The 25,104-nt window shown below is 40.3% G+C and overlaps 1 protein-coding gene across 1 annotated transcript; it reads right to left on the reverse strand.

The window, feature by feature from the left end:
* Nucleotides 1-675: 675 nt before the first annotated feature.
* LOC139445789 (RNA-splicing ligase RtcB homolog) lies at nucleotides 676-17,965 on the reverse strand. Its single transcript, XM_071227013.1, has 13 exons — nucleotides 17,914-17,965; nucleotides 16,592-16,709; nucleotides 14,591-14,737; nucleotides 13,000-13,048; nucleotides 11,930-12,137; nucleotides 10,697-10,746; nucleotides 8,449-8,555; nucleotides 7,116-7,275; nucleotides 6,094-6,269; nucleotides 4,993-5,181; nucleotides 3,788-3,898; nucleotides 2,726-2,845; nucleotides 676-2,383 (listed from the first exon to the last, which is right to left on the reverse strand). The coding sequence occupies exons 2-13, from the start codon at nucleotides 16,679-16,681 to the stop codon at nucleotides 2,303-2,305; spliced, it is 1,488 nt and encodes a 495-aa protein (XP_071083114.1). The 5' UTR covers nucleotides 16,682-16,709; nucleotides 17,914-17,965; the 3' UTR covers nucleotides 676-2,302.
* Nucleotides 17,966-25,104: the final 7,139 nt, after the last annotated feature.

The following is a 25,104-nucleotide window of genomic DNA, read 5'->3' on the forward strand; positions in this document are numbered from 1 at the left end:
TGTTGTATTCATCTTGAGCAGTCAGTTTAATTTGTGACCATGGATCATGGCATAGGTATGCAACTCTGCATGGCGCTGTGCCTTTGAGGACAGCACCATCAGTACCACCCATACTACAGAGTGAGTGAGTGTGTGACCTCTCATGTCAGCTTAAAATGATGCAGGTCTTAGATATTTACCACCTTGGTGAAACCCAACAGCAGAGAATGGGCAGACACAAAGGAGTTGAGGTGAGGTGAAATTGGGTTTGACGTCGCGTCCAAGATTATTGCACTTATATAGCGACGTGCATGTACGTATGTGTGTGTGTGGCTGATTGTACTAGTCCAGACTGATGCCGATTTATAGTGCTAGCACACTGATATACCATGCCGCAATTTTACATGAATACCCCACTCAGACACAGTATACTGACTCCGAGCCGACCAATCCTTGTTTCAGCCCCTTAATGCTGAGCGCCAGACAGGGTAACAACAAGTACCATCTTTTAACGTCTTTTGGTATGACGCGGCCGGGGATCGAATCATGGAGCAGAACTGAAGCTTCCGCTCTCCAGGCGGACACTCTACCACTAGACCACGGAGGCAGTCGGACACAAGGAGGAGAGATATGTTGAACGACTGTTAATGAAGACTTGAAATGTTAATCCTGTAAAACAAGAACCAGACAGAATGCTTCATACCCGACCGTATTTATTTCATGCACTGACTGTACAGAGGCTACAGATGTATGTACACAATATATACAATACACAGCTGGGGAAATATCACCAGATATTCAACACGGTTGGAGGACAATAACAATGACAGATCACCTCATTGTCCTAACTTGTTCAAAACACAATCAAACCATCATTCTTGTGGTCTACCATGCCAAGACAGATTTATCCAGGTGTTTTCAGAGGCCGCTTTCTGGCACCAAGTCTACATGAAATGTCTGTAAAAAACGTTCTCAATTCATGTTCTATAATGTTTTAGCATTCCAAAGGTGGCTTCTTCACCGACAACATGGCCAATAAAGTAGGGCTTACACAGTTACGTTACTTTTAAATTGAATATAATGTTGAGGCACCTTTCAAGTTATGGAATAATAACTTTTCAAACATAAACAAATTTTAACAAAATGATCTGCCTGCATAAAACCACAAAATAAAATCAAAATGTTAACTTTCACTATCATAAGTAACATTAAACTTACTTTCAAACAAAAACAGTTTTCCAGTCATCCCACCGAAGTTATTTAATCCAGTGTAATTGGCATCCTCATCATGTGTTCCCCGTCCATCATGTTGTTACCATGGTTACAGTATTATTCTTCTGTTGTTATAAGTAAACCTACTCATACTAATCCCTCTGATGTATCATACTTGTTGTTACTGTTAATCCTTCACCTACCATATATTATTCTGTACCATGTTTATTTTTCAGTCCCTTGACAAGGTATGAGGATCTACAGTGAAAAGTCGCTATTACAGTACAATATAGAAATTATTATCCATAAACGTTTGTCTTATTTGTCATCTGCTATTCACTTTCTCATGAACACTTATGCCAATAACTGTGATCACTACACAATTTTGTGTTCCAAAAAGGTGAGAGAAATGAAATGAAAATTGATCTGCAACTAAATATATTTTAGTATTAGTCAATACGAAACTAAATACCAGTAACAAAATATTGTCATGTTATTGTCCACATGACTGTTTTTAACTAAATGTATTTTAGTATTAGTCAATATGAAACTAAATACCAGTAACAAAATATTGTAATGTTATTGTCCACATGACTGTTTTAGAAATAACTAGATTGACAGTCTGTAAGATGTTATAGCTATTGAGGCTCGTGAGGCAATTTTCATACTGCCCAAAGCAGCTCGCAACAGTTTGTTGAGATATTTCAGCAATGTAGGTGGCGCTGTCAGACATGCTGTTAGTAACACGTGGAGATAGCATGGCGAAGCACTTGTAGATGTGAGTTTCCAGGACAAATATGAGGACAAGGGGCTAGCCTTTAATGACCCCAATAGGACGTAGTTTTATTGCCTTCTTGCTTATTCCGGCCGCATGACCTGAAACACATACAGCCACTTTATAACATATAGCAATACCCTTAAAATAGGCCAATTTTTACAAGTCCTTAGGATACCTTTACTTTTGGGCAGTTTGGTAAGGACTACAGGACTAGCGCCAATATCTAACGCTGACATCATAAAGTGGAACTGCTGTAACAAAGACTCTTATTGAAGCTTTCACCTTATTTTTCAGCCTCTTAACAGTTCTATTGAATCAGATTTTAAAGGATGTTTAAGACTGACAAGTTAATAACTGTAGATCAAACTTACATGTGTCTACCACATCAGTCACATTCTTGTAAGATTCTGGAGCCTAAAAAAACAAAAACAGTCTCAGGCTATATAAACAGGATATCGAAGCGCAACAATATATCAATAATTTTTAGAACTGTCCCCTGCATAAATCATCAATTTTCTCTCGAGCTGAAGTAGCAGTTAGAAAATCATTCACAAGAGTGAGTGAGTGAGTGAGTGAGTGAGTGAGTTCTACACAAATTTATATCAATAGTGAGTGATCTTGGGTGAGTGAGTGAGTGAGTGAGAGTGAGTGAGTGAGAACGTTCTACACAAATTTATGGCAATAGTGAGTGATCTTGATTTACGCTATTTACAGCACTATTTACAACACTTCAGTTTCCACACAAACACCACTCACCTCTTCCATCACAAGCTTGGGGGATGCAACCCTGATGCTGATCCCCTTCTGATCCAGGGCTGCCAACACATCCGAATAGTCCAGGTTCCGCCGCGACTTAGCTCGGGAGAGTGCTCTCCCCTGAAACAAAGGACGTGCTTACTAGAACCTGTATTGATTGACATGAAGTATTGATATCACAGAATTGAGCTCTCAATACTAATGCACCCATGTTTCTGGGTATTTTTATAGCCATCTAAGATTCATTAACCTTGTAGTTTTCTAAGACAAAGATTCTTTAAGATTTGTCACATGTTTTCTTACTATTCTTTTTTAATACAACAAACTTTCAATGACATGAGAAACTCGTTTTATTAGGACACGGAACAAGCAGGGTCATTTCACGAACAGTGGTTTGCAGAAAGATGGACATCTTCTCGAGGCAAGGGAGTTAACTGACCATAAAAGTCCGGTTTCCCACTTGCCGAACTATGCTGGAATTTTGGAGATACAGTTTGGCTGGACTAATGAGTCTATTCATAGTCCAACCAAAATCGCATTAAAAAAAAGACATCCGGTTCATAAACAACCTGGTTTTCAACATGCAGATTTAGGTGGACTGCAGGATTTGCAAAGCATGTGTACTGTCAACTTTGGCATTGACAGATGTTTTCCCAATCTTTTCATGTTTTCAATCACGGTGCTCAAGTAATTTGATGCATTTTACGAGGTAAGACCTGTTCTATTACAATACATATCTTGATTATTGATCAGATTGTCTTTACTAGGCGCCGCCATTTTGTTTGAAGCAAATGCAAGTGATATGAGAGGTGGAATCTGATTGGTCAATATGAGGGCCATAAAAGGGACTTAACTCATAATGCCCACTGCTGGTGCTACGATCGACTCACGAAATTCAAGCCTAATTCGGCAAGGGTGGAAACTGGACTATTATAGTCAGTTAAGATGATGAAAGATGGAATGACCACAGATTGACAGGCAATGCACCACAAGTTCATGTTATTCTTTGGTCCCGTCGAGCAAGAAATGAAACATAAAAAATCTCAAGAGATGTAAACTTACTGCGCCGTGACACGTCGTGCCGAAGGTTTCCGTCATGCCCTGTTCGGTGCCCGTCAGCACATAGCTGCAGGTGCCCATGGTGCCACCTATGAGAACAGGCTGGCCCGTCAGCTGATCAAAGAAACAAGAAGTGTAGGTATGATTCATGAAACAATAGGAGACTTGTCAGAAGACTCAAGTCACAAACCAACAGTCTGAAAGACACCTAATCCCAAGGCTAACCCACCTCAAGAGGCCTATGTTCCTGAAACTTTAACATTAAAAGAGGGGTGAGGGTTTCAACAAGTTAACCAGTCAGCTAATCCACCCTGGACATCTGTCGTCTAGGGGGTAATGCCTTAACCACAAGGATACCCTACCCCCAAAACATCTGTACCTGAAATCCCCCTGTATTACCATGATTACAATTTCATGACCAGGTTAACCACACTACGAAAAAACATCTCTGATTGATAATCAACCGGAATGAGAGGGTAGTGGGGCCACAGTTTAATGATTAGGCTATGCCACCAGGAAACTCATGTTTATTGAATAATCGACAGGAATGAGAAGCTTTGGGGGCCACAATTTAACGATTAGACTACTGCACCCCCAAAATACACCTCTACTGGATAATCGATGGCAATGAGAAGGTAGTTGGACCACAATTTAATGATTAGGATACCCAACCCCCAAATCATCTCTCTTTGATAATCGAAGGGAGTGAGAGAGTAGTGGAGCCACTATTTAATAAGTAAGCTACCCCACCCCAAAAAGCATATGTTACTGAGAATCCATCTGTATTGGTGAGGTGAGGTGAAATGGGGTTTAACGTCGCGTCCAAGATTATTGCACTTATATAGCGACGTGCATGTACGTGTGTGTGTTTGTGTGGCTGCTTGTACTAGTCCGGACTGATGCCGATTTATAGTGCTAGCACACTGAGATGCTGCGGTTTAACATGAATACCCCACTCAGACACAGTATACTGACTCCGAGCCGACCAGTTCTTGTTTTAGCCCCTTAATGCCGAGCGCCAGACAGGGTAACAACAAGTACCATCTTTTAACTTCTTTCGGTATGACGCGTCCGGGGATCGAACCCCGGACCTTCCGCTCCCTGGGCGGACGCTCTACCACTAGACCACAGAGGCGCTCCCACCTGTATTGGAGGTATGGAGGGGCAAAAACTGAACTACAATGCCTCCCTACTGAAACAAGCATTACCTGATAATCCACCGGAATGAGAGGGTGGTGGGGCGGGAAGGCTCGTGTGGATCCCTTCCTGTGAACAAGAAGTGTCTTCTGCTTGCCGTCAATAAAATGCTCCTCTACTTTGGCAATGTTGTGCGACACATCATAGATCATGTGCATGTCAAGGTCATCCGGCGTTGTCTTGAACATCTTGGCAAATGCCTGTAGAAACATAGAAAAATGAAACTGACTTTAACTTCAATACATACGGATGAACAGTGAAAACTTGTGACATCATTTCCGATGAGATCATCAGCACAGCCTGCAAGTTTTCTCAAGAGGAGAACCAGATCGTACTTAAACATTATGAAATTTGATTTTAAAAATACCTGTATATTCTTTCGAGAGCAACCAATCCAGGATTAAACTAACAAATTTTCACCATTTTTTTCGCCAGTTGTTTGCTTGTTGTTTAACACCAGCTAAATGACAGCAGTCTGTAAATAATCAAATCTGGATCAGACAATCCAGTGATTGAGATCATGAGCATCGATCCATGCAATTGGGATTCAATGACATGCATCAACCAAGTTGGCAAGCCTGACCACCCGATCACGTTAGTCACCTCTTACGACAATCACGGGTTGTGTAATACCTATTCTACCCCGTATCTTCACAGGTATTTCTGCATTAAACTGTATTTGATCCTATCACAGTGTAGCAGTTTAATCTCGCAGGAAAGACCAAATTGACACAATTCACAGATGTTTATCACTTTGACAAAAATGTTGGCCCAGGTAACATGCTAAATGAATGACTTGGATTTAATGCTGCTTTGAACAGTATTTCAGTGAAATCACAGTGTGTCAGCTTGATGTGGGAGGAAGGCCTGGACAGTAGCAAGCTTGACACATTGAGAAACCGAGAAACACGACACTTGAGTTCCTGGGATGAGTTAGGGACCAAGCAAATAGCAGCACCTGAGACAAGGACCAAGAAACAAAACAGGGCAACTCTGGGATTTGATCCCACAAATCAGCAGACCGTGGTACTGCTACTGCCAGGCACTCTGCACACCAATCAGCCATGCCTTAGTCCACTGTCGTATCTACTGGTGAGAGGGAGGGTGTTCACCTGTCTGGTGAGGAAGGTCATGCTGGTGCGGTTGACCCAGGCGTAGTTGGCGGCGGCGGCCATGCCACGCAGGTAGTCCTGACCCTCCTGGGACTGAATGTGAGCACATGCTAGCTGGCGGTCATTCACGTCGATCTTGTCGCGCTTCATCGCCTTCTCCATGGCCACAAGAGCATCTGTAACACAGTGAATGAGTGTGTGAATTACCTACAAGTAGCCACCCACCCCCTCATCCCCACCCCCTCAACCCCAAACCAATAGACAACAACTAGCACATCCCCACCAACCTTCCCACTCACCCATCCTCCCACTTGTCTTGGAAATGAGGTGAGGTGAAATGGAGTTTAACCTGTTAACGTCACATTCAGTATTATTGCATATATATAGCGACAAGTGTTTGTGTGTGTCAGCTTAATGTGGGAGGAAAGCCAGAAGTGACGCAGATCTCAGACATTTACCACTTTGGTGAAACCCACGACTAAGGGTATGGTGCTGACAAACCTAGAAACATAATCGGGGGGAACCCAAGCATAGGTTTCTGACGTGCCCAAGGGATGCAACTCTGCATAGCAAATCAAGGCACCTTAGATGACTGGGCCGACCGTCAAAATTTTAGACAAACACTGTCAAATAACTCTAAGGTGAAAACATGTAAGCATGGGAAAGGTTAAAACGAAAATTTCTTGATACAAAACTCAACATGAAACCTGCCCCCAGAGAGATCCCTGTCCACCTGCCAGTACCTGCCCCCAGAGAGATCCCTGTCCACCTGCCAGTACCTGCCCCCACAGAGATCCCTGTCCACCTGCCAGTACCTACCACCCACAGAGATCCCTGTCCACCTGCCTGTACCTGCCCCCACAGAGATCCCTGTCCACCTGCCTGTACCTGGCCCCAGAGATATCCCTGTCCACCTGCCAGTACCTGCCCCAAGAGAGATCCCTGTCCACCTGCCCCCACAGAGATCCCTGTCCACCTGCCAGTACCTGCCCCCACAGAGATCCCTGTCCACCTACACGTACCTGTCGCCACCTGGTGTCCCATGCCACGGCTGCCACTGTGGATCATCACACAGACCTGGTCCTTGAACTCAATCCCCATCTTCTTGGCTGCATAGTCGTCATAGATCTCCTCCACGACCTGGATCTCGGCGTAGTGGTTTCCGGCACCTAGGGTCCCCAGCTGCAGCAGAGTGAGTGAGTTTGGTTTTACTCCGCTTTTAGCAATATTCCAGCAATATCACGGCCGGGGACACCCGAAATTTGCTTCACACATTGTACCCATGTCGGGAATAGAACACGGGTTTTCAGCGTGACGAGCGAACGCTTTAACCATTAGGCTACCCGACCGCCCCCCCAAGCTGCAGCAGAAACATGAAATATGACACCATGATCAAATGGACCATGCATTTTCAAATACAAACATCATATTTCTTTTCCTCAACTGTGTGAAAAGTAACTTTTTTATTTTATATGATCCACTTAGGGGATCATGTGATAATCTGGAGGGGAGCCTGGGATTTTATCCCAAAAATTAAATTGCCTCCAAAAATTCTTGAACAAAATTATGCTTCATATCGTTGGGAAAATATGTAATTGTCTGCCATAAAGTGAGTTACTGAGTTCGGTTTAACGCCGCTTTTAACAGTATTCCAGTTATATCACAGCTTAATGTGGGAGGAAAGCCCGAAGTGATGCAGGTCTTAGATGTTTACCACTTCGGTGAAACCCACAAGCACGGGTATGGTGCTGACAAACCTAGAAACATAATCGAGGCGAACCAGGATTCTAACCCACAATCATAGGTTTCTGGCGTGCCCAAGGGACGCAACTCTGCACAGCGAATCGCGGCGCCTTAGACGACTGGGCCACCTGTGCCCCCTGTCTGCCATAAAAAGTACATCGTCGCAATATGTTTTTCAAAAACAATATTTTGGCTCATAGTTTTAATTTTAAAAATATCTGGTTGTGCATCTTCAGACGATAAAGTTTCTTGTCATCCCCGCCATGGTCAGTCCCCAAGAATAGAATGGGTGAAGTAGGAAACTTTATGTTTACTGACAAAAATAAAGTAAAAGTGAGGAAAATTATACAGGTAAAAAATAGATTGAATACATGAAATTGTGCCAAAGAAGGTTGATTACCAGGGCCCACTTGCACAAAGCGATCTTAGCGCTAAGACTATCGTAAGCGTATGTTAAAGTATGGGAGTAACGATCATCTTAGTGCTAAGATCGCTTTGTGCAAGTGGGCCCAGAACAGAAACATGATGCAATCATTTCAGGTAACATGAGACGAAGTCAAATGAAAACTGCACTTGGCGTTAGTTGTGCAAGGGGAGACAACTAAGTGTTACCTGTGGTAGGCCCCTCTTCTTGGCTCTGTTGCTGACTTTAGAGGGGTCAGCATTGAGCATCCTGCCATACTCCTCACAGTGTTCCTTGTCCTCCGCCCACGCATAGCCTACAGGATACAAAACACACATCATACAGCTTCCATACTCCTCACAGTGTTCCTTGTCCTCCGCCCACACATAGCCTACAGGATACAAAACACACATCATACAGCTTCCATACTCCTCACAGTGTTCCTTGTCCTCCACCCACGCATAGCCTACAGGATACAAAACACACATCATACAGCTTCCATACTCCTCACAGTGTTCCTTGTCCTCCGCCCACGCATAACCTACAGGATACAAAACACACATCATACAGCTTCCATACTCCTCACAGTGTTCCTTGTCCTCCGCCCACGCATAGCCTACAGGATACAAAACACACATCATACAGCTTCCATACTCCTCACAGTGTTCCTTGTCCTCCACCCACGCATAACCTACAGGACACAAAACACACATCATACAGCTTCCATACTCCTCACAGTGTTCCTTGTCCTCCACCCACGCATAACCTACAGGATACAAAACACACATCATACAGCTTCCATACTCCTCAGTGTTCCTTGTCCTCCGCCCACACATAGCCTACAGGATACAAAACACACATCATACAGCTTCCATACTCCTCAGTGTTCCTTGTCCTCCGCCCACACATAACCTACAGGATACAAAACACACATCATAAAGCTTCCATACTCCTCACAGTGTTCCTTGTCCTCCGCCCACGCATAACCTACAGGATACAAAACACACATCATACAGCTTCCATACTCCTCACAGTGTTCCTTGTCCTCCGCCCACACATAGCCTACAGGATACAAAACACACATCATACAGCTTCCATACTCCTCACAGTGTTCCTTGTCCTCCGCCCACGCATAGCCTACAGGATACAAAACACACATCATACAGCTTCCATACTCCTCACAGTGTTCCTTGTCCTCCGCCCACGCATAACCTACAGGATACAAAACACACATCATACAGCTTCCATACTCCTCACAGTGTTCCTTGTCCTCCGCCCACGCATAGCCTACAGGATACAAAACACACATCATACAGCTTCCATACTCCTCACAGTGTTCCTTGTCCTCCGCCCACGCATAACCTACAGGATACAAAACACACATCATACAGCTTCCATACTCCTCACAGTGTTCCTTGTCCTCCGCCCACGCATAGCCTACAGGATACAAAACACACATCATACAGCTTCCATACTCCTCACAGTGTTCCTTGTCCTCCGCCCACGCATAACCTACAGGATACAAAACACACATCATACAGCTTCCATACTCCTCACAGTGTTCCTTGTCCTCCGCCCACACATAGCCTACAGGATACAAAACACACATCATACAGCTTCCATACTCCTCAGTGTTCCTTGTCCTCCGCCCACGCATAGCCTACAGGATACAAAACACACATCATACAGCTTCCATACTCCTCACAGTGTTCCTTGTCCTCCGCCCACGCATAGCCTACAGGATACAAAACACACATCATACAGCTTCCATACTCCTCACAGTGTTCCTTGTCCTCCGCCCACACATAGCCTACAGGATACAAAACACACATCATACAGCTTCCATACTCCTCACAGTGTTCCTTGTCCTCCGCCCACACATAGCCTACAGGATACAAAACACACATCATACAGCTTCCATACTCCTCAGTGTTCCTTGTCCTCCGCCCACACATAGCCTACAGGATACAAAACACACATCATACAGCTTCCATACAACTAACAGAAAGAAATATTTTAACTTTTCAAACTTCAGTCAGCAAAACTCCTGAGATATCATTGTATATCCCAGCAGTCTGTAGACCAGTCTGTAGACCAGTCTGTAGGCCAGCACATACTCTAAACAGGGCCATGGTTGTATTTAGCCACTGATCATGAATGTGTATTATTCCTTAAGTTTTAAAAGATGACTTCCAAATTCAGAAATTATGTACACAAAATATGTTCAGATTAATTATACTGACTGACTGAGTATGGTTTTACGCCACTTTCAGCAATATTCCAGCAAAATCTTGGCGGGGGGACACCAGAAATGGGCTTCACACAATGTACCCATGTCAGGAATCAGACCCGGGTCTTCAGCAAGACGTGCGAACACTTTAACCACTAGGCTACCCAACCAACACCAGATTGATTATAGCATCACAAGGATACATCCAACACAGACGTGTGTCCTACCTTCCCTCAGCGACCAGTCCATCCCCATCTCAAGAGCCTCCTCCAAGTTTCTGGAACACAGAGAGGGGATATAGAAACTCAACGTAGCTTCACAAACTTACGACGTCACACCACATGCAACACGCCAGGTAATCCTTATCAGTCCAACATCAAGCATAAGATACAGAGAATCTCACCAAAGTGTCTTTGACACGTGATATTGAGATTCTATATATCATCCCAAAACATTTTGACAACTTTTTCAGTTTGTTCACAATAGTATCCTGTGTCTTGGGTTTAAATTATACAATGTGTTCAAAAGTTTATTTTGTAGAGTAAATATACACATATCATTATATTATCCTGGCTCATATGAGCAATACTGACGGGGACTGTGACATGAGCGAGTGACATTATGATTAAAATTATCATGAGATGATTCCTCTTATACTGTCATTCCCTGTACCATTGTGTAGCACATGCAGTAAGTGTGTGCGCTGTTCCTCCTACCGTTGTGCCCCCTCCATTCAAGATGTCAACTTGCAGACATAACAACATGATAGTTTCTTAAACAACCTTTTTCAGTGATGGGAATAAAAATAACAAACAGCAGATATTGTTGGGTACAGGGTATTCTTTGCCATGTCCCGTATTGACATTTAATAGACATTTCCCGATTCTGAGTTATTTTGCAATTCATCGTTCTCATTTGGTGCCAAACAGACTGTAACAGGGAACGTTGTGAGCAGTGATGTGCTGGTTCAAATAAATCCCCTCAGTCACAACAGAGATTGTGTGGATCGGCTGATGCATAAGTTCGTCTGCACTCCTTCCAGGCCAGGCGTTTAATATGCCCCGTTTCCAAAATTTGCCGTAGATTGTTGATAGATAGTTGATAGATTGAGGCAACTCTATAAAAACAAATCCCCAAAAAGCCATTTCTCTAGAACTCAAACACGTTCCCACACATATGCGATAAGAAAGAGAATGCTGTGGTCGGGTCACATCGCTCGGGATTACAATGAGTAACCCATGTGTTTCAGTGGTGACTATGGTAATGCTGGGATATGTTCGAGCAAAATGTTTCTAGAAGCTGGAAACTTTGTTTTCGGATGTTTCCATACAAAGATCGAAAGGAGAAGGAAGAAATGCATCGTGTGAGAAAGGATAAGTTCAAAAACTGTATGTAACAGAATAAGCTGAGAGGGCCTGAGTGCCCTAATTACAAGTAATGGTGTTCTGTACAATGCTTACTGAGCTGTCATGGGTATGATCCCCCGTGAGCCGACGCCCACTGGAATATGATCAAACAGGCACTGGGACAGCTGTTCCTTCAACGGGATCACATCATTAGCGTGGAGGTTTGTACGCAGAAGGCGCACACCGCAGTTGATGTCGAAACCAACACCACCAGGAGAGACAACTGCTGTAGGGTCATTCATGTCAAAGGCTGCCATGTTACCTATTTAAACATTTAGAAACAAAATATTTTTGAGATTAAAACTATAAAAAAAGAACAGTTATCAGTTGGTTTAATGAAGTGAAACTACTGCTTATCGTTGGTGGCAACAACAGCTGAGATTAAAGAATGTATGAGAGCTCACGGATTCATTCACTGGGGTAATAACTTTGTAGAGCCATGAGTATTAACTTTGTAAATGGAAGTTGGCGCATTATATTATAATTATTGTCCACTGATGAATCAAGGTGAACAGGCTAAGTCAGAACTTGATGAAATAAAAGACAAAATTTAACCATTAAAGCTTTCACGTGTCACTGCTTAGCTAAAACAAAATGTCAACACGTTTCATTTCTTTTATGATCACAAAAATGTACAAAACAATGGGTGGGTGGGTTGTAACCCTTTATCATGGCATTCCAGCTTAATTACTGTACACTGAGGCAAGATGCTTTTTTATTTGTTTACAGATTTGGCTGGAGAAAAATTTAGTTGCAAGTCAGAATACAGATTTTTTAAATTATCTTGCAGTTTGATTTGGATAAGCATGATAAGTAGGTGATAACCTTGTTCTGGTTTGAGGCTTTACAAATATTAGTTATCTAAAATCTAAAATATCTAAAATCTGACTACAGCATTTGCCTTGTACATGTTGTACATATTGTAATGATGATTTGTCATTGGAAAAAATTCTTTTTTCATCATATATAAAAATACCTTGGATTTAGTTCATTGTCAAAATGAACTTTACATATAAACCTTGTCATTCTGATTGTTTTCCTTTTCTGAATTTTCGATTATGAAGTTGGGCGGATCTGCAGACTAAAAAAAAAAACAGTGTGAAGCCCAACAGCGTTTAACTCACCAATTGCGAAGCCATACCCAGAATGAACATCTGGAAGTCCAATAGATTTCTGAAATGATATTTGTTCGACTCGGTTCATAGTGTACATTGGACAAAAGCAAAGAGTACTGATATACGAAATGTGCAACAAAAACGTCATTCAGATGAAACGAACTGACAAAACAATTCTACAAACAGAAATAAATAGTTTCAACCCAAATATTTCAACGATTATTACAAAAATATTCCTGTAGCCACTTAGCTTGATGCCACAGGCTTGAAAAAACAAGGATTTGATTATTAGCTATTGTTTTGTCTGTAATGGGGAAAAAAATAAAACCTTGAGATATATTAGGACAATAGTCTCAGGAACAATGTTAAAACTATATGAGGTGAGGTGACATGCAATCTCATTAAAATCAGATCGAAGTTCTCGCTGCCGCTAAACAAAGATCTGAGGACATCCCATTACGGGTCACGTCAGAACGACCTTTCGCGAACTTTGACCGACCACTGAAATGATTAACACGAAGTTGACAACAGCCAATTAGAAAGCAGCTTTCTCGAGCTTTACGGCACCCGTTTCAACCTGGCGACTACTATTTCAGACTACGCTTGAAAAATATGTTGATACTGTTCTCAATTAAAATTTTGAAAACTGAACAAACGCACGTTCCGGAATGTCCAATATATGGTTGAGATTGTATGGCAGTGCTTCCCTCGTACTGCGCAACGCCTCCTCCGTTCAAATGTTTATCCCACGGAAGCGAGAGACAGATGATTATTTTGACGGAATCAGTCGTACGGGCCGTAACTGTCGTTTGGAATACCCCCTGTTTACGTTTTCGAGGTTGCATGATAAGCAAACACATTCCGACTATCACTTTCATGATCTGGTAAGCGACGCTTTGATTGGTCGGATGAAAGGTCGTTCTGATGTGACCCGTAATGGGATGTCCTCAGATCTTTGTTTGGTGATAGCGAGAACAGATCTGATTTTAATGAGATTGGCTGACATGGGCTTTACCCTCGCATTTAAGATTACTGCACTTAAATAGAGACACCCATGCATGTGTGTGTTGCTGCCTGTACTAGTCCGGACTAAAGCCTATTCTATAGTGCTAGCCCACTGAGATACCATGTCGCAGTTTAACATGAATACTCCTCTAACACAGGATACAGACTCTGAACCGACCAGTCCTTTAGCTCCTTAAAATGCTGAGGGCAAGGCAGGGTGACAACAAGTACCATCTTTAAACATCTTTTTGTATTACACGGCTGGGGATCAAACTCTGGACCTTCTGCTCTCCGGGTGAACGCTGTACCGCGACTAGACCGTGGAGGTGGTCTAAAACTATGTACTAAATCCTGTTATTGGTGAAATTGCAAAACAATACTAAGGGGGTATTATAACTTATTTGAACTGGAAACTATTCACTTCAATTTGGGGGATTTTTTAAGTAGACTTAGAGTGAGTGAGTGAGTTGGGTTTTACGCCGCTTTTAACAAAGTAGACTTAGAGCTGCTTATGGACATCTGATAACACCAAGATAAATGCCCACAATAAAACGGAATAATAGTGTCTAGCAGATAGGTTACCATGGTTACATACCGATACAATTCCAGGTAGAGCAGCAACATTAGCTATCTGCTTCATCCCCGGAAGAAAGCCGCCGAAGCCTTTACTGTTACACGAGTGCTTCAATTCATCAAACATCAGCTTCTCCAGGCGGTCATTTGTGTAGAAATAACCGTCAACCTGAAACAGCAAACAAAGTTGAGTTTAATAGTGTTTTAAATATTTCAGTTCCATATCACTGTGATCTCAGCTTCATGTTGAAGTGAGTGAGTGAGTGAGTGAGTGAGTGAGTGAGTGAGTGAGTGAGTGAGTGAGTGAGTGAGTGAGTGAGTGAGTGAGTGAGAGGTCTAAAGTTGCTTTGAATAGTATTCCAGTTATATCATGGCAGGGTATGAAACTCCCAAAATTTTCAGCCAGACCACAGGACTGGCTAGCTGAAATACTTGCCAGCCCTGACCAAAACCTGCCTGCCCACTATAATCATATGTTTCTCAGGATAATTTAATTAAAACTTGAAATCGAATTCATTGAACATGAAGTAATGCAAGAAAAGAAATAGCAAACACTTTTTAGATCAGATTTGTATTTAATATCCTAGAATACATCATGTAAATAATGCTTGTCATCGGGAAATATTTTGAATATTTTTACATATGAAATATAACCCGACCGTCAGGCAGGGGGATTTGAAAATCTGGCATCCCGAGTTGAAATCAACCCGTCTCGGACGGTCGGGCAGGCAGGTATTTCGAACGCTGATCATAAGGTGTCTACCTTTTGTGGGAGAAAAGACGGAAGTGATGCATGTCTCACTAATTTACCTACAATAACAGGTATGATGCCTACAAACCTAGACACATCATTGGGGCAAACCGGTAGTCGAACCCAAGATGAAAGGTTTCTAACATGCCCAAGGGATGCAAGTCTGCACAGCCACTAACTTCATGTTGGAGGTTGTAGATGTGTCACCATTTCGAAAAAAACACAATGTTCCCCCAAATAGTGTTCTGGTTTTATTGATCTATTTCGGTGTAAAACAAATAGGCCCCCACAGCTCTGTAGCTCACCTGCATTGTTTAATGGAATATTACCTGATTAGATCATATGATGTTTATGAAGAATAAGCAAATGACACAACACAGACGTGTCTACACAACAGACATCATCAGCGTTAGAAATGTGCACTAGTCCTATAGTCCTTACCAAACTGCCCAATAGTAAAGGTATCCTAAGGACTAGTAGAAATTGGAATACGGGTTTTGCTATATGTTATCATTATAAGACTAGTGGACAAAAACTGTTAGTTTCTTACCCTGATCATGCTCACAGCCTGTTCATTACATTACAAGCCTACATGCTAATCAGTCCCAGACAAATCCTGCAATATCTCAACCAGAGAAAGATTTGCAGAAAATGTTACTGACCGCAGAATGGCTGAAAAATCTCTGATTTTGCCTTTTTTTTCATTCAAAACACTAATTTCCATTATTTTCAAACTTTTCCATGATTTTTTGCACTCAAATGATGCCAAAACATACAAGATATGAATCCTACAAAAAAACTTGCTGACTTGGTTTGATGCATGTCATCGTATCCCAATTGCATGGATCGATGCTCACGATATTAATCACTGGATTGTCTGGTCCCGACTCAATTATTTACAGACCACCGTCATATAGCTGGAATATTGCTGAGTGCGGCATTAAACAACCAACCAACCAACCAAATAACAATGCATTCTCTTGAATTCATGATATATATATATATAGTCAATCACTGGAATTCTCCCTGTGAAGATCTGGGTTAGAATTAATCTTCAGCAACTCATGCTTGTTGTAAGAGGCCCCAAACAGGATTGGATGATCATACTCGCTGACTTGGTTGATGCATGTCATCGTAACGAAATCCCAATTACATACATGGATGCTCATGATGTCCATCACTTGATTTTCTGGTCCAGGCTCGATTTTTTCAGACTGCTATTAAAGAGTTGGAATATTGCATTACACAACAAACAAACATTTTAATTCTTACTTTCATGTTTTCAACAAATCCCTTCTTGATGTGCCAGCAGTTGGCGGAGATTTTCTCCAAGTACTTGAGCTCGTCATTATATGTCCTCATGTTGATGCCAGCATGTACAATTTGTCTCCTGAAAATGACAACATTCATCAGCATTCTCACATATGATCATTTTGCAGATGGATTGCAAACTGTCATCTGCCATCTTTGGTTTGATGATCTCACATTTATTAGCAGCAATAACTGGTCACACTCATTTGAAATGTGTTCGACTTTAGGTCACTAAGTGCATGATCAAGCAACTTGGGATCCTAACAGTCAATGTCACACATACATTCTACTGATACACTACTGATCACGCTGATGCCTGTGGCATGACAAATTCTGGCATTAAAAAGATAATAAGATTGGACCAATAACAGGCCATTTTCTAAACCGATATTTTCTCAACCTGGTTGTTTCGTATCCTTCGTGACATTTTGGAACCTGGAGGTTTGGGATTCCTCTGTTTGTTTTGTAACCAGTTTGTTTCTCATCCCTCGATTATTTAGTATCACTTTATTTGTTTAATAATAAAACTGACAATACATTCGCTAGTTACCATGGTTACAGGTAGTTAGAGCTCAAAGAAACAAGAATTGACCAGCAAAACTACCTCTATATGGTTTGATACTAAATTACCGGAGACCTGAATCTTCCTTACTTCGGAAGGACTGACTTACTTAATCTAGTCAGAAATTATTTCAATGGCATAATGTCACAACAAATATGTTATAACTTATATACACAATATTTAGGTAATCACAATATCTAAGACTTAGACAGAACATAGCTGAAATGTCATAACTGGTAACTGTCACCTTTGGCTACAGCCGCGATGGGGTCCTACAATCATGACATGTCTTGACTGTAAGACCCCATCGCGGCTCTCGCCTCCTCAGGGCTCCTGTCATGTGCCGTGGGAAACAAATTAAGCTTTATCAATTGTTTCACGCTGTTACTTTCACACCTTACTGTATTTGGTATTGTTTTTTTTAGGTATTCAGTGACAAGGTAAGGTATCTTTTAAATGAAATGATAACAAATAAATTGATATAGGTGTTCTTCAATAATGCCTATTCGGCATAACGTGCGCGAAAACCGAAACAAAATCAAGACATCATGGCGGCACACATTGTATAAGCGTGTTGTGAAATCATACAACTGAATTACTTTTAAGGCGTATTTCTTGAATTGCAATTAATTTCGGGTCCAGCTAAACAGTAGAAATATGACCATCCGACATGTCGGTCTGTTCAATGTATCAATGTAAAGATAATTCCCGATATTCTTACTTCGCCGATACGTTGACTATCTCTCAGTTTTCTGACTCAGCAGCTGAAGAACTGAACAAGGGGGGTAACTCTGATACCCCGAACCTTGAAGGTGACGATTTGCACGATATAACATGTTCATTTGCCCGTATTCAAACTATCTAATTAAAATTAGATCTTAGTTCTCGCTACAGCTCAACAAGCGGTAGCGAGAACTGAGGTCTGGTTTTAATGAGATTGGTATTCAAAGGGATGAAACGAATGTGTAGAACGCATGTTAAACAATAAAAAAAGTACTTTTCTTATGACATAGAAATAAATATGAAGTTGATGATAACACACAATACACGTTTCAAAACACCAGTATTCGAAAACCTATTATTTATTATTAATCAAAAGTAAATATTATTGTCATAAACAGGAAGAATGTATGACGTAACGCACTAGAAATCGACAAGATATTCTAGTTTCTTCCCCACGAAACGCTTTCAGAATATCTGCAGTATCATTAACTTTGGTTGACACTGAAATTAAACCCAATAAAAACACAAATCAATTTGAAGAAAAAAATCATCTTTAAATATCTTTTCCGAAACTACAAAGCACAGAGAGCTGAATATGTGCAAATGGAGACTGAAGATAAAGAAGTGTATTTTATATGTTCGGCATCTTCGTGGGCATTTTATTAATTGATCGTTGAAAATAATGTTGCGAAAATTCAAAAAAACATTTTTAACTGCAAAACCAAATGTCGTGCACCTTGCGTCGGTGTTGCAGTATGGTAATCATAGTATATTCCGTTAAATATGTTCGGAATAAGTGCAATGGTCTTGGACTCGACCGTAAACCCTCCTATTCCTAGCAATAACTTGAAAACCGTTCAATGTTTTTCAACGAAACTTGGGATATGAATTGCTCAAGTTATCTGGTGTCTGTTTGCATTAAAATTGTTTTATGTTTCCATGGAAATAATTTCGACTTAACTAATACACCGTTCACTTGCAACTCTATACATATGTGTGTATATTTGCATGTGTGTAAATACGTGAGTATACTTATCGTGTCAACGTGTTTACTCGTGTATGTATATTTACACCCGGAGCAAATTTGCATGATTATATATGATTTGCCAACACCAAGCAAATCGGCAACAGTTCTGTTGACGCTATCCAGTATACAGTAATACCAGCTTTTATGCGGACATTCAGAGCTGGGCGACGGTGTTTTCTTTGGGTTTCAAGGTGTCAAAAATTGTGTACAGATTAAATCAAATACATTTTGCTTCATGCGAAGAGTTATGTGAGGTATAACCATCTCTCTTTTCATTCGACTTTGACTGGAAAACAGCAGACTGGTGAAAGTGTGTGACGTACACCCTTTACATACCTCATTTACACTTCTTAGTTAGTTTACATGTGATTACATGTTCATGTGAAATTTACATGTACACGCGTATGTATAGTTACACATGTGCACAATTACTTACGTGTGTCCATGGTTTGCATGTGAACGGGGTATTAGTCTCAAATGATGATAGGGTTCGTTTCCGAGGCCATAACTTGAAAAAACGTTCAGCGTTTTTCGGGGAGAGACACGTTTTTATGAGTAAAAAAAATAAATCTAGTTAATGAGTCTGTTGGTCATTTAGTCAATTTCCAGCATGCTCCGTGGGCCAGTAATATGTACACGTATATTCAAATATATTTATTGGGTTTATGAAAAAAAAACATACACGAATGTAAAATAAATAGCATGTACTATGAGAGGTTGTACATGTCTAAACACGACCGGTGACTATATCCATACAGCAAGGGCGAGGGATATTCATGACATTATTTCCTTGTTTCATTTCCATATTTTGTTATTGGAATCTTGCAATCTATTTTCAATTTTCTCTTGTCGGTGGCAGTTTGCATAAACCACAACTGCAGCCATGTTAGACACCAGAGCTTCCAGAACGAGGCTAAGGATGAACCAGGTTCCTGTCATCTGGAAGACCAGAGAGAGGATCTACAAAGCATGAGGAATCATTGCCCATGTTCTCAGACTAACCAAGTTATGGCATTGAAAGAAGTGATCACTATGAAAACCCCAAGAACTGTTTCATTTTTTTCTGGCAAATTTTGATTCTGGGAACACTGCCATTACAAACAAGGTCAAAAAGGCTTTTAGGAAATGACCTTAACCTTTTGGCCTTAAAGAACGACATTAACCTGACAGGTTCTTGAGTTGAACATTTTCTGTATTAATAGCCTCACGTACCACGTATCATATAGCCATTGTGCATGAAACGCTCTTTAAACAACAAATTCTCGGAGGTTTTGTAGTGACTTTATCATTGACTTCATCGTGTCTGATTTATTTGTTTCTCACTGTACCTATGCAATCGAGGATAAATTGTTGATATTCGTCCTCAAGTGGTAAGTGCTTAACTGTACTGAAAGAAAGTGTCTGTTAAGGATGGCTTTCTTGCATATGTCATCATTCGTATTAATAGATAACATGCAGTGAATATTTACAGCTTAGAAGAGAAAAAATAAGATCTGAATGGAAGGTATATCTTTAATGAAAAAATACCAAATGTAAGACAGTTATTCTACAAAATGGAGAACATGTTATATGTGTCTTAAAACCCGAACTTATGTGCCAAACCTGTATTTGCAAGTGCATGTTTTATTATTGTTGTCATCTTGTAATCACTAATGCTACCTAAGTCCTTTCACATAACACTTAAACCACACACTAACATATAACCTCCCTCCGACCTGCTTACATACCCAAGTTCTCGGTACTACATCAACATGGTATTGAAAACAAACAAGACTGTAATCCACAAACCAGTTTATTTCCTGTTGACATAGAGCTGTTTTCTTTCATAAGGATTTACCATGGCGGATACATTTTGAAGATAATTTTGATGTTATTTTGATATTTGTGTTTTGTGTAAAATATTTAAACATCCACACCGTGCCCCATTGAATTGACTGAATATCTTCGAAGACATATAAAACTTAACATTGAGTAAATTTCATCTGGCTTGCAGCTTGCACTAGTAAGTGTAGAACGTGACAGATGTATGTAGTATTTTCATCTATACCTCTGTTATTTTATTTGTTATTTTGAGGAATTCATTTTCTTCCCGAAATTCAATACAAATAAAAAATCAATCTGTTGTGATGTAATTTGTCCTTATTTCGACCTGGATCAGTCATCTTCCCTTAGGCAAGGGAGTTAACTGACTATATAAGTCCAGTTTCCACGAGAAACTTGACTTTTATAATCAGTGGAAACATGCACTTACATGCACTTACTTTCCACGAGAAACTGGACTTTTATAATCAGTGGAAACATGCACTTACATGCACTTACTTTCCACGAGAAACTGGACTTTTATAATCAGTGGAAACATGCACTTACATGCATTTACTTTCCACGAGAAACTGGACTTTTAAAATCAGTGTAAACATGCACTTACATTCCACGAGAAACTGGACTTTTATAATCAGTGTAAACATGCACTTACTTTCCACGAGAAACTGGACTTTTATAATCAGTGTAAACATGCACTTACATGCACTTACTTTCCACGGGAAACTGGACTTTTATAATCAGTGTAAACATGCACTTACATGCACTTACTTTCCATGAGAAACTGGACTTTTATAGTCAGTTAACTCCCTTGCCTCGGAAGATGGGATCTATTGGTAGGTTAGTAGGCTGTCCAGTCCAAAATAATGTTCAAGTTCATAATACATTACCATTCGTTAGTTATTACATGGTGAAGGGAGGTGACGAATTGCTTGAACCCCTGGACCACTAATGGCTCCCTGGAAAGACAAAGGCTGAGCTACATGGATCACTGCTCACACTCTCAGTCACTGGTTTGTGACAGCTTGGACCAGTGCTGACATTCAACCTCTGGTTTATTTCTAGCCACAGAGGAGCGGTCGGGTAGCCTAGTGGTTACAGCGTTGTAATACCGAAGACCCGGGTTCGATTCCCGACATGGATACAATGTGTGAAGCCCATTTCTGGTGTCCACCACCTTGACATTGCTGGAATATTGCTAAAAGCGGAGTAAAACAATACTCACCCACTCACTCTAGCCATAGAGCACACAGGAAGGCACATAGTAAGCTACAATTATTAAATACACTGTCTGACGGGTGGTGTCACTGCTCACATTATCATCTGCCCCAAGCATGACCACTTGTGCTGTTGCAGACAGTGGTAAACTTAATTTGCTTACTTTTTATCATTCTACCTTGTGAAGATCCTGGTTAGAATAGGTCTTCAGCAGCCGATGCTTGCTGTAACAGGCGACTATGCTTGTTGTAAGTGGTAACTAACGGATCGGGTGGTCAGGCTCGCTGACTTGGTTGATGCATGTCCTCGTATCCCAATTGCGTAGATCAATGCTCATGATGTCAATCACTGGATTATCTGGACGAGACTCAATTATTTACAGACTGCCGTGATATGACTGGAATATTTCTGATTGCGACGTTAAACAAACAAAGCAAAACTTTCTCGAACACCCCAGGGGTAGATTAGGTCCCCCTGCAACCTATACTTGTCATACAAGGCAAGTATATTAATCAGATAGTTGATTGGTTGATTGCATGTCATCGTACCCAAACAGCCTGGGACATTGCTCATGATATCGATCACTTGATTGTCTCATCCATACTCAAATATATCCATGCCACTGTCATAAAGCTGGGTTATTGCTGAGTACACTCAGATCTCCATACTCTACAGACAACAATCACCAATGTTATTTGAGATTCTTTATTGAGCTTGACTGTACATCGAGAATATAAACATGACAACAGAATATGTACATATATCCACAATATACTGTACAGTGAAGACCACAGACAACACAGCGTGGGTAGCACCACGCTCACTGCTGCCTGGAGATATGGCTCAATTTGAAACAAAAACTTGGGCACCTAAATCACAAACATAAACAAACAATACTTTTAGTGTTTCAGTCTTTGAATCATAACACGGGAATGTTTTCGTCCTCAGACTAACAAAATATAATACATATTTCTGACTTTTAAACTCTTAATCGCCTCTATGAAATTATAATATATCTACATTGAGATAACAAAAATTGTGTTTAAAGCTTGCTAGAACATGGGGGTGACTGTCAACATATTTAAGACTGATCAGTTAATCATTTTTAAAACGCAAGGAGATATTTCAGTGGTCTTGTATCAATATACTGAAAAGTTTGAAAAACTATGGGAAATCCATTCATGAGCACATTTTCTATTTGTAGTGGGAAACTATTAAAACAACCATTGAAATAAAATGTCTTAAAACAATGATTGGAAGTCATGTTTCAATGAACGAATCATAAATGATCAAATAGTTTGTATGTGACAATCCATAGGCATATGTCATTAATGAAGCATGCATACATTCATGAAATCTGAGTGGTAGGCCCGCCATCAGGGGGAATAATCCAGAGGTATCTCCCTGGAAGAGGACAGTTTAAAAAAAAAAAAAGGCAAATGAAAAAATCAATTTCATAATTTGTTGAAACATATTTATTGTTGGGAGTAAATCTTTTTAAGGAAAATTTGAGACTTGTCATATAATTTCACATTACAACAGATTGAGGATATGTTACAACATTAAATGGTTCTTATTTTAAGTCTCTCTCGTATTGGACTCATAATGAAATCCCAGGTTAATATATATAAAAGTTTGATTTGGAGGATAAGACTAAAAAATAATAAAAATAGTTGAATAATTTTGAGGGTGATCATGAAAAAGAATTAATTATTTAAATTAATTTAATTGGCCTAATGAAGACTAGAATCTGATAATCACTTTCTTACAATCGTGTCTCGGAGTTGCAAACAGACGTATGATCGATGCTCAACAGGAATGCTTAGTGTGAAATGGACTAGAAATAAATTAAGGTAACTATATGATCATTAAATTCACCAGTACCACTAATGGCTTGTCAAGAGTGATCACTATCGTCAACAACTTACATCGCAAAATAAGTTAAAACCCACCATTACCCTTGAGAACTTGGCAGTGGCTTTTACAACAGAAAACCAACATTCATAATGTGCTACTTATGTCAACCAATCATATTGACAGTTGAACTGTCAATCAACAGACAAGCCAATCATATGAGGTTATGTATGCTAACACTCCGCCCAGCGGTAATCAAATATATATATGATTGACCCTCTGACACAACAGAGGGTATGTCGAATGATTTGCACTAATTGGAGGAAATCTATATATTACGGCGTTAATGATGCATTGTACAGGCTAATACAAGAACATTTAATATTAGTAGGAAGAGGAATACGTCATAATTTCATTCCACTTTTAAGACTTGTCAAATTCAGTTTCTTGTTTAATGTAGACCCTGAATTGTTATTGAAAAAGCAAGAATATATGACATTTGACTGAAATATGCTTACCATATATTATTAAATTTGTATTTGTATTATAGTTTTTTATAAAGGTAATTAACCTCAAAAATAAATCTTTGTCAATGGCATATTGATCGTTTCTTAAATTGGGTAGACTGGTTTACATACATTGTTATCATAAAGCAGTTATTACAATGATTATTCTCATTAAAAACATCAACACTCACAGACCACTCTCTGGTCTTGGCATACACTTACATGTTAAAGAAGACACCGAAATGACAACAAAGTCTTAGTTACAAAATACCAGTGATCATGAAGTACATTTCTAAATTTACAAACATAATTTGTGCAAATAGTGAATAAGGAATAAAAAAAACCATAGCGCCTTGCTTCAATCCTTTGAAAAGTTCAACAATTGTTTTTATGATAAAACATGCAGGTGTCATGTGACAGGCGAGTGCCTTCAAGTTTAAGATAGGGCTCCTTTTCACCAAGTGCTTTTTGCGCAAAGACAATCTAACACCCATACTTCAACATTCACTTAGCACTAAGATCACTTTGTGCAACACATCCAACTTTAGAAAACAGGCCTACTCTGCAAAGTGGTATGAAATTCCTCTGTCAATGTTTAGATATGGGAGTTACGATCGTCTTAGCACCAAGATCACTTCGTGGAACATAGCACTCCAGAACAGAGCCCTACACTGCTAAGCAGTACATTTGTCCCAAGTCAATGTTTAAGTAAGGAAGTCATGATCGTCTTAGCGCTAAGATCTCTTTATGGAACGGTGAGCAATAC

Source organism: Haliotis cracherodii, unplaced genomic scaffold (assembly GCF_022045235.1).
Source record: "Haliotis cracherodii isolate W230 unplaced genomic scaffold, xgHalCrac1.p SCAF_6, whole genome shotgun sequence".
Taxonomy (NCBI): domain Eukaryota; kingdom Metazoa; phylum Mollusca; class Gastropoda; order Lepetellida; family Haliotidae; genus Haliotis; species Haliotis cracherodii.